Consider the following 10,681-nt stretch of genomic DNA (forward strand, 5'->3'; position numbering starts at 1 on the left):
CGGCGCTTGCACAAAAAAGGAGGAGAGATCAAGACGATAGATTTTGATTGGAAAGAAGGAGCAAACCACACCAGAGCACCCAGAGAATCTAGATTCTGATGACCGGGGCCCTAAAACTTCAACAATTACATTGCTTTCTTCAAGTGTATTGTATAGCGTCTGGAGAACACAAATCAGTGATTAGTAGAGTAAAAAGAAAAAAAAGGGTTACCCCAAAGTCAACACATGCAATATGTAGCGTGACTTATACATCAGCAGAGTTCTGAGGAGAAACACTTGCATGTATTCCACTTTTTTTCATTCGAGGTGTAAAGTGTTATAACTCCAACTTGAGAACAGGGAATTTGAAATCAGATCAGGAAGTCCCATTGGAGGCCATAATAATAATGTGACATTATGGGTGCGGCTCTGAGAAAACCCATCAGATGGTGTGAAATTTTATTTTAATTTTAAGATATCGCCTAAAATAAGCCATGAACTTCATTTTTATCAAAAATGAGATTGTATGAAATGTAGAAAGATTAACCATTTATACATCATATGTTTCAAGGAGTTTGCTCAAAACTTTAAAACCTGTTTTCTCAAAACTTCACCTTCGGACCCCTGTGCACTTTACAACGCCATGTATCTTTCCACAGAATGCTCCAATTGCACTCAAATAAAGTGAAAGATGCTCTGGAAAGATGTGTCTTTCAAAATCTGCAAAGAGGTCAATTTTGAAAATTTGCACAACGTAAAGGGTTTTCTCAGAGCCACACACATATGAGACCTAGTTCTTATTTTCTTTCAAGGAATAAACACCTTTCTCCTCATTCACAAGCATCTGTTGAAAAGACTTGTAACCTTGTCCATAATTATGTAAATTTGTATCTTCTCAGCACAACTTATATATGTAAACTTTAGACACTGAATTATTTTTTTTTTAACCACTACTGCTCTTCTTAAAAGTTGCATCAGTTAAGGGGTTATCGAAATTATAGGAAACATCAAGAAACAGACAAAAATAATATCTGCTTAAATAAAATATCTTTATTAGTCAACAATAATAATCAGTCATCAGGAGGTCACAGTAATAAAAATGTTCAACAATCCTATAAGGCAGAGATCACCAAACTTTTTTCAAAGTGGGTCAGATAACAGAGAAGACTGAACGCAAGCCTGATATTCACTGATAATGATAACTTTTGTTCTTCTAAGCAATACATTGAATATATAAGAGGTATAAACCAACCTATTGATTTATCAATACTCCAAATACAAAATAAGCAAACAGCACAGTAAATGTAAAGACTACAAACTTAGAGGTTATAAAATAATGATTAATTTGCACTAATTACTAATACAAATTCATTAAAAATGTGATTTACTTGCACTGTAGAGTCCAACGAAATTACAAAAAAATTATCAATCTGGTGACCAAGTCCTTAGCACACTACAAACACATTTTTCGGGTTTTTTTGTTTTTCCCTACATTGTGGCACTAAAGTGGGCCAGACGAATTGACCTCCCTAGACTGGTGACCCCTGCTAGGAGGAAGGAAACCTGTACATCTAACATCTAAATTCAAGAACAAAAACAAACATTAGTTCTATAGCTGTGTCTCTTTAATTTAGCAATAAACCAGGATCCTACTGTATGTCAGTGTCAGCTGTTGAGCCTTTAGGTATCTGAACTGACGACTGGTAGGAAGTAGTATGAGGGGGTTGGGAGCAGATCAGACTGTCCCCCGAGTATCCCAAACCTTTAAAAAAAAATATTTGCAGTTACGTATACAACACATCAAGTTCAGTTCAAAGTCCATAAAGACCACAAGCTGTTGTACTCAGCTTCTACAGTTACATGTGTAATGAAAGTACAATAATTATAAATAGCATCCAAAAAACGGTGGGTCTGCAAGGGCTGCAACCTTCATTCAAGCAGTTGCATGATATCATATCTTCACTTCAAATGGGCTCTTACTCATCAATTACCCTTGCTCTTCTCTACTGAAAAGCAAAAAATGTGTAATTTGTTGGTCCAGAATTGAAAATGAAAGAAGTGTGTCAGTGGAGCCCTGAATGTGGAGACCAGTCAAAATATTTCAACATAGTAAAGTGTATCCCCCTCTTTTCAGTTTCACAGCCAGAGACTCGCTCGCCTATTTGTTTGACAAACTCTTGGAATAACAAAACAACTGAAAAACCCTGCTCAATGTAAGAAGCCTGATTTGAATTTAACTGTTTCATAGTGGTATCCACTAGGCTGAGTGTCATACCTTTTTTCCTATTTTTATCCTCCGAGAAGAAAAGAAAAAAACAATATTGTTAAAAACATCTTGACACTCAAAACTCACAACAATCTACTTATACAAAAAGAACAGAATACTGTAGAACTGTAAAGAGGCACCATTGGTGGTTCTAGCAAAGTGGAAAAAGATAAATGAGATCAAAACATGGCGTGCTAATACAGAGCAAAGCTTAAGTCAATCTTTTTTTTTCTTGGCATATATGTGAAATATTAAAGTTAAAGTTTTTTATCATTATATGCAACCGTCAACAGATTTATTATAAGGCACTTTGGATAAAAAGACAATAGCTTTTTTAAAAAAGGGACAGTTCATGTCATATCTTGGAGAATTGAGCACAGACTATCTACGAAAGCACTATAAAAAAGAATATATTTATTATATATGCAACACCTCCTAAGATACAAGATGCCTCAACACTTGTCCTGAGCACAGTACATCAACTATTTCCCTGTGCTAAATGTAACCTGCATTTTTTTGGCAAACATAAGCCTAATTGGCACATGTGTTAACAGCAAACGATATAAAAATGTAAACTAATACAGAAAAAACACTTGTTGTTTCAGTGAGGGAATAGCACCTACTTCAACTTACTACTACGAAGAAATAATTTCATTCAGACAGAAGACAGTGACCGGATACTAATACTAGCAACATCTTTTTGATTATGAGCAATAGCACCTTGTGGGTAAGAAACCACATGAAGAGTCAGGAAAAGCACAAGAAATCACTTACACAGGGTGGAAACAAAATTTTTGGAGTTGCTAATTTTTCTGCAACAACGACATAACGTGAAGAAACCACGTATCTCGGTGAAGAGTGACTACACTACAGAAATAAAAAAATATGATTACGCCCTGCGTGAGACGTACAAGTATTCTAGTGACAAGTAGCAGCTTTTCTTTTTGGAAATAGCAATAAGCCTACAGTAACAATATGGGAATGCATACAGTAACGATATCACCGGAAAACCTTTAAAGTCTTCAAAACTAGAAGAAAAAAAAAGATGCAAAAGTTGTTACTCGTTTAATTGTACAAGTACTTGTAATAATGCGTAGAAAGCTTAACCAAATGGAGACTCCTGTATCATGTTTGGTAAATAGAAGTGTGTAATAAAGTGCTCCTATTTCCAAGTTGCTTTACGTGGTCGTATAAAAAGTATCTGACGACAGGATTTACTGCAACACATGTTGCAACTGGAATATTAAATATTTTTTATTGCCTTTGATTAATGATTGGACCAGCTGTGATTGTGAAACAACTACAACACTCAACAATATCACACGCAGCTATTCATGGCACAGTGCAATTAACTCCTCTTCTCACTGACATTTTCAAAATTATCACAATTCACAACCCAATGCCTATTTTACTACAATCGTGTCCAAACACATATCTTTCAATGAATAATAAGCCAACATTCTTTCCTTCTAGTCTATTATGTCTACCCATATTAATAAATTCCCTGTATCTTCTGTTAACAGACTTTTCAGACATAGAGAAAAAAATCAGGTTCTTAAGTGGTAACCTACAAATTGTATTCAAACAGGCACAAGAGAAACCAGCAAGTTTATCTGTATACACACTGCAACCACATCATGCATCATGTAACATTTTATCTCTGATTTGATTGAATAAACTGAATGTCAGTCACTAAAAAAAGAAGCCAAAGGGCAATCAAATATAAAACCTATATAAAATTCACAGACATCAATTGAGCGTACAGTAACTTCAGCTTGTGCCCATCACCACATGCAGATATGTCCAAATCCGTGACACAAACTGTCACATCACATCAACACAAAAACCCATCACACAAGAATTGAGTAAAGTAGAACACCTTGAAAATGAACACATGAAATAAAAACTTCTTTACCACAAACACAGAAAATTATCTTTCTTTATCCTCTTTTCTCTTTTACATGAAGTAAAAATAAATCTGCAAAATATTATATTAATGTCTTGGAATTTGGACATTGATTTCAATTTGTATAATGTGCCTTTTCTTATTTCCTCAAAAGCACGCTACTTAATTCCTTCATCATAATCTCAATTTTTCAAACTTACCTGCTTCACTCAAATATCTTTCGGTATTTTGAACAATTATAAAAATGTAATTTAATGCTCCACTTTAACATTAGATTACAGCTCCGATTTTTGGACCTTTAATTTCTCAAATTTTTCTGGAGACTGTTCAAGGAGGTAGTCCATATAACCTGCGATTGGATACTTGGCGACGTAGGTGCCCTCAAATACATCATCAAGAGACTTCAAAGTGCTTTCAGAAAGACCAGACTGAAAATAGAGGGGGACATAGAGTTTTAGTTCAAACTTAATGCAGACACTTTAATAACACAATGCCTACACATTCTTTAGTCAAGAAAAAAAAAGCAGTAAGAACTCCAAATTGATATAATTAATTAGGAAGATGTTGGCCAAGTCACAAAAAGTACTCTTCTGTTTGTATACGGATAAAAAAAGACCTTGAATGACAGCCAGTAACTGTCCGAAATCTCATATTGTTATATTATGAGCATTCTGTTCGTAGAAACATGAATGAGTAATCTGTCAGAAATACCATGCATATTCATGAGCACTCTCAAAAAGGGAGCACTACAGAAATGCCTCTTTTCCTCCATCCTTGAAATACAACACAAACAGAAGAATTTCTAACAATAAGATTAAGTTGGTTTTTTTCCAATAGAAATAACAATAAAAAGATATAAATATCATTAACTATTTGATAGAAAATCTATTTAGACAGGTCCAAATTTGAACAAAACAGAAATCTATGATTTTGAAGAGTGTTTTTATAAAGGGGGGGATTTTTTATCACTATACTTTAATGACTATCAAAGAAGACAATATCTCTCTTTCCTGAAATTAGCAAAGCCAGATGATTTTTTTTTTAGAATCATTATTCTTTTCTGTGCTGATTGGTTTATGTGATAGACACAGATGTGCAGATTACAATACTTTTTGAATTTTTAAAATCAGTTAATAAATAGCTTTTTAATTAACTTTTTCTGTCTTAAAAAGTAGTCATTTTTTAAAGAAATATTTTTGTACACACAGAATATAAGAAATAGGCTTATAGGCAGTGACAGCATAGCACACAAGGTCCCATTCATAATAACAAGAGGTAGCGATCAAGATCAGCTTATCTACAGAAATACTCACAATATCATGATTCAGATCTTCCTTTTCAAGAGACATTTTGGCCACAGCTCGAGTCGAGTCTATCCCAACAAGAACATTGTACGGAGCATCTTTGCCATAGAACCCTAAAAAAATAAAAACATTTCAAATCAGTTAAACCAGGAGGGTGATGACTGTAATCTAAATAATGCCACATTGCAGAACAAATTATTTCAATCATGATTGTCTGTCATAAAATTTTAATGAATTGCTTTTTTAAAAAGTTTCCTTTAACAAGGAATATTATTATTATTATACGAATTAAAGAAAATAATGAGTATTATACAAAAATGTTACTTTATGTGCCATTCCCGTTCTTGTCTGATCTCCCTCAGTATGTTTAAGTTTTTACAGCCAGTGTACACTAATAATGTGATTCTTGCCCACTTCTGTCTGATTTGTAAAATGGCAGCAACTGGTCTGGCTACTTACAGCTGGATTGAACTAATAACAATAGCCAACCAGAAGTCGCCCACACAATACGTCAGGGTTAGATTTTTTTTGCATTATATATAGTGTGATGACTGAAGCAGAACCACTGATGTACCGTCTTCCTTCTTCCTTTTCGCTTAGCTCGCACAACAGCCAGTCTGACAGACAAGCATCATGTATCCAAACTTCAAACTAGGCTAGGGCCCTCTTTCAGTACAAAAAAACAGAAAGTGATATACACATCACTAAACTGATTATAATGAAATCAAAAGTATTTAATTTTTTAAATTCTGATCATTCTTTTTGCATAATGCAGAGAAATGAATCCACAATATATATATATCACGAACTGTTTATAAAACTGTTTTACATGTGTAGCGGAATGCAAAAAACTTCACCAAGCTTCTGACCACAGCTGACCGGCAGCTCAGCAGGTCAGACCGCAGGCAACTGAGTGGCTTGCCAGGGATACAGAAAAAAAGAAGTTTCTCTACAAAACCAACTCAATTTTCATACAACTGTGTGGTTGGATTTCAGAATTTCTTTTTTTAATAGATTATTATTTTCCTTTAAACTTATAGGGGGAGAAAACATCCAAGACTGGTTGCACAAAAAAGGATGTATATATATGGGGGAAAAAAAGAAAACTACTTACTTTCTCCTTTTGACACATCAAATACGACTCCTTTTATACCCATATAGAGTGGCTTGTCACTGTTCTGTGGGGGGAAAAATAGATTCAGATCTATAAAACAAAAATCACAAAAACTTCTTTTGTTAAAATTTGAAAAAAAGTAAAAAAACGAGGTGAAAACTTACATTCTCAGATCAATCAATCAACATACAAAATCTGATGTAAAGCAAACTGAACCAAGAAGAAAATCATAGTTTCATTAGAATGTTTGACACATTTTATTTCATTCAGGGTCGGATTAAAAAAAGCTTACAAAAGAGGTTTTTTGTGCAAGTTAGAAAATCTCTTTTTCGCTTTGTTTTCTGAGATCATGCCATTATTATGATCATTATATAAAAAAACTATAATACACACATGAAAAGTGGGTGAGAGGACAAATAAAAAGGGGTTGGCCATTGGGAAAAGTACAAGATGACAACACAATTTTTAATTTCAATCAATAATGCTCCAAAGAAACAAATGTTGGTGTGTGAAGAATCCTTTCATTAATTATCATTTTGGGGAAATACAGTCGACTAAGGATGAGTTCATGTGGTTGGGGAGGGGGGGGGGGAGGGAAATAGATCAACTCACTCATTCAACGTTGGGAATTTTTTTTTTTTAAAGAGGGGTTTAGACCTGAGAAAAAGATCAATTTCTAACTGAAGATCAACTTACCCTAAATGCGAGTTCAACACTTGACGCAGAGTCTACAGTCAGTCAACTGCACTACACTTTTAACATGATAAAACTAATACAGTCGAACCTGCCATGACGGCCACCTAATACAGCCACCTGTACAAACAGCTACTTTTCATCCCCCCCCCCTCTTGTATTATAATTTAACTGCGTAAAACAGTCACCTGTCCAACGCGGCCGTGGCCACCTTGTTTTATAACCTACAGCCAACCTGCCTAAGACGGCCAGGTGTGGTCTCCACCTGCCGGAGGCTTTGTTATAAATCGTCCCCTGATGCTGAATGTTTTAAGTTTACCCAAGTTGACCAACAACCAGGTTTGACGGACAACAATAAATTTCCAACTGCCAGTGAAGGAAGTGTGTGATCCATCATAAAACCTACAATAACCCCCGCCTAAAATTCATACATAAATCGTTATGTGAGGTGACTGGTCACTGCTTTGTTTAGATATCTACCTTATCTGTAACAAAGTAACAATGGGTGTTGAAGTAAACTTGCTACAATTTAAGTGTCCCGCGTTCTCCGAGTGGTGACGACCTGTGTGTTTGTTAAATTGCCATTACCATGGCACTCTGTCTCCATTGTTTTACATTATAATGCAGTAGTCTCCGCCTAAGATCTTGGTGCTCGGGAGCAAGGAAATGCGGGATCTTAGGGGAACCGGGATCTTAACCGACGAACCCAGGGAAGAATCTAGGGTGACCCATGCCAAGGCTCACAATCGGTAAAATGGTCTCCCTCCACTTTAAAATGAACTGACATGACCGCTTGGTGGGTTTATAAATGACGTAAGGCGAGCAAAGAGTGGTTAACCTTGGTGAACTATCACAGTGCATAGTGGGATGAGGCGTGCCATTTTCACTTTTTATCTTGTCATGAGTCTCAAGATCTACGCGAATCCAGTTGCCCCTCCCCCTTGCCTGTCGAAAATTTATAGCTTTCCATCTCTGATCTAGTTTCCCCCCCCCCAAACCGCCTTTGTCATTACGCACCATTACGTTGTGAACACACCAATTAAAATTCAGTCTGTCTCGCAAATTCGGGAGAAGAGACAACTACAATGGTCAGGGAAGAGTTCACAGTTCAACCTGATCCCGCCTGGAGCGAACGTGTAAGCCCTGCCTATCCAGCGAGTGATGTAAGTTTAGGGGGAGAGCTCCTGTGTGAGTGCGATGGGTGGGGAAAACAAACGTGTAGGTCAGTTCACACCCTGGTGTGATCTGGTCTGGGGCAAACATTGTATCGCTTCATCGAGTTTTACAGCGTGTGTATGTGATCACATTCACGATAGTGGCTGATCTTTGACGCGACGGACAGTTTATTGATCTCACCTTTTCACTCTTGATTGATCGGCTGTCCCGTCCGGGTTTTTGTTCCGGAAATTATGATCTGAAATGCGGGATCTTAGCCGAATGTAGACCTTCAGAGTGAGTCAAAGTAGGATCTTAGGGGTGACTTTTGAGAATAGTAAAAATTTGTTTTCTTAAAACAGCGGGATCTTAAGCGAACCAGGATCGTAAGCCGTGGGATCTTAGGCGGAGACTTCTGTATTTTCATTTATTTTACCTTTGCACAAAATCAGCAACAAAAGAGTTTTTAACCCCCCCCCCTTTCCCTTATTGTTCAAAAGAAAACAAAAACGCTTAAAATGAATTGCAGACCAAAGCTTGAGCTCAGCCCCGGTTTGGACCTGCGAGGAGAATGGTTTGCTTTGTTCATTTTGATCAGTCCTGCTTAAGACGGCCACCTGTGTTAAAAGGCCACTTTCTCCTTGACAATGCAGTGGCCGTTTTACGACACAGGTTCAACTGTACACTTGGAAGAAACAGATTTCTGGCTGGGGAGAATTGAGTGTCAGCTCTTGTGGCTCATTAATGTTCCAAATAGATAATAAAAGTAGGTTCAATTCATTACATAATATCCAACTTGTAGATAGATCTAGATCTAGATCTAATCTAGTTTACAGTTCAAGAACCGCTAATAAAGTTCAGAATGTAGGCCTATCCTAGACAACTAAAAAAATCAGGTTCTCAGGCCTATAAAAAAAACAATATCAAAATGCAGAAGGCCATCATCTAAAAAAATCTAGATCTACACCGAGAAACTTACTGAGCCGTCATATTCTTTCAATTCCTCAGCAGTAAAAACCCTCACAGGTTCTCCATTGTTCGAAACCACTTCAACTTCCTTCAAAGTATAACCAGCGTCAGCATGATGAACAAACTGACTGAAACTCATCAGTATGCACACTACAAAAAGACTGAAGAAATGTTGAGCACTCATAGCTAAAAAGGTATGAAATCAGAGAAACAAAAGAAGACTGCTGATTATTTCTACGTCAAAGCTTAAATTTTGAGAAAACCGTTTGACTGTATCATCCGTAGAGTTGCAAGAGTCTAAGATGATTGATGATCCTGTCAACTTCAGCTTCAGCTGCTGTAATTTTTTTGGTCCCCGTTGTCAATGGGAGTAGTTTCCCTTGCACAAATGAATAGAGCAAGGAGGAAGTAAAAGCACGGTCTTTGGTAAAAGCACAGAATTAGGGTAAAAGACAAAGTTATACGTCTTGGGTTATACAAAGGTCCTTGGAATAGAGCAAGAAAACGACCTCGTCATCATAACCTACCTACATTAAATTTGTTTCTTGGGTGTATAGCCTAGATTTACACAACTAAGTTTAAAAAGGAGATAACTCATATGCTTGGTGGGGTATGCGTGTCACTTGTATCGCATTTTTTTTTAGCGCTCTACCTTTTATGTCAGTTCTAAAATATTAAATATCTATCTGTAGATTATTATATTACACTGAAAAACGTTAATTGTGTTTCCTAGGACACGGGCTCTTTGGAAGTCGCCAAACTTTGGCGGCTGCATTATTTTCTAGCTAATTTATCTCTGACACCAAAGCGACCCGCCTACCTCCTTCAATTGCAAAATACAATATGTACATGTATCTCAATTTCTATTGAAAATAAATGGGTATACGACGTTTTCATCAAAAGCAAAACAAATGTACACGTAGGCCTACATATGAGGCTTTATAACAGGACGATACCTATAACTGCCCAAAAATTTACAGCACCTGTGATTCCACCTTCGTGGCACCTTGAAATAATATATGTAATTATCGTTTCTTTTTTGCCTGTATCTTTGTCGAGATAACAATAACAACAAACTGATAACAACTGATAAAAACAAACAACAACTGATATATAAACAGCAAATGACGACAAACAACAACAAAATAACAACGAATATCAACACAATGACGTCCTATATAATTTAGTTTTTTTTTCAATAAATTGTTACTTTCGATTTCGGTGTTTATTTTGGTCGAGATAACAACAAATAACATAATTCACGAGAGCAACAAATAACAACTAATAGCAACTGA

The 10,681-nt window shown here is 36.3% G+C and overlaps 2 protein-coding genes across 4 annotated transcripts in view; one reads left to right on the top strand and one right to left on the bottom strand.

The window, feature by feature from the left end:
- Positions 1-1,009: 1,009 nt before the first annotated feature.
- LOC101862996 (neudesin) lies at positions 1,010-9,762 on the bottom strand. 2 transcript variants are annotated; one of them, XM_013090862.2, is made up of 5 exons: positions 9,397-9,762; positions 6,570-6,633; positions 5,465-5,568; positions 4,501-4,579; positions 1,010-1,741 (listed from the first exon to the last, which is right to left on the bottom strand). In XM_013090862.2, exons 1-5 carry the CDS (start codon positions 9,568-9,570, stop codon positions 1,629-1,631), a joined length of 534 nt encoding a protein of 177 aa, XP_012946316.1. In that variant the 5' UTR covers positions 9,571-9,762; the 3' UTR covers positions 1,010-1,628. The 2 variants fall into 2 exon arrangements, with proteins under 2 accessions (XP_012946316.1, XP_005091431.1); XM_005091374.3 differs by having other exon boundaries at positions 4,448-4,579; positions 9,397-9,760.
- The window catches only part of LOC101863238, a 6,779-nt gene continuing 5,854 nt past the window's right edge, over positions 9,757-10,681 (top strand). The window contains exon 1 of one of the 2 annotated variants that reach the window (XR_004859455.1): positions 9,757-9,831. The gene's annotated coding sequence lies outside the window, so the exon portion shown is untranslated. The remainder of the gene's footprint in view (positions 9,832-10,681) is intronic. The other variant, XM_035973680.1, reaches the window with a different exon arrangement.

Source organism: Aplysia californica, unplaced genomic scaffold (genome assembly GCF_000002075.1).
Source record: "Aplysia californica isolate F4 #8 unplaced genomic scaffold, AplCal3.0 scaffold00029, whole genome shotgun sequence".
Classification (NCBI taxonomy): Eukaryota; Metazoa; Mollusca; class Gastropoda; order Aplysiida; family Aplysiidae; genus Aplysia; species Aplysia californica.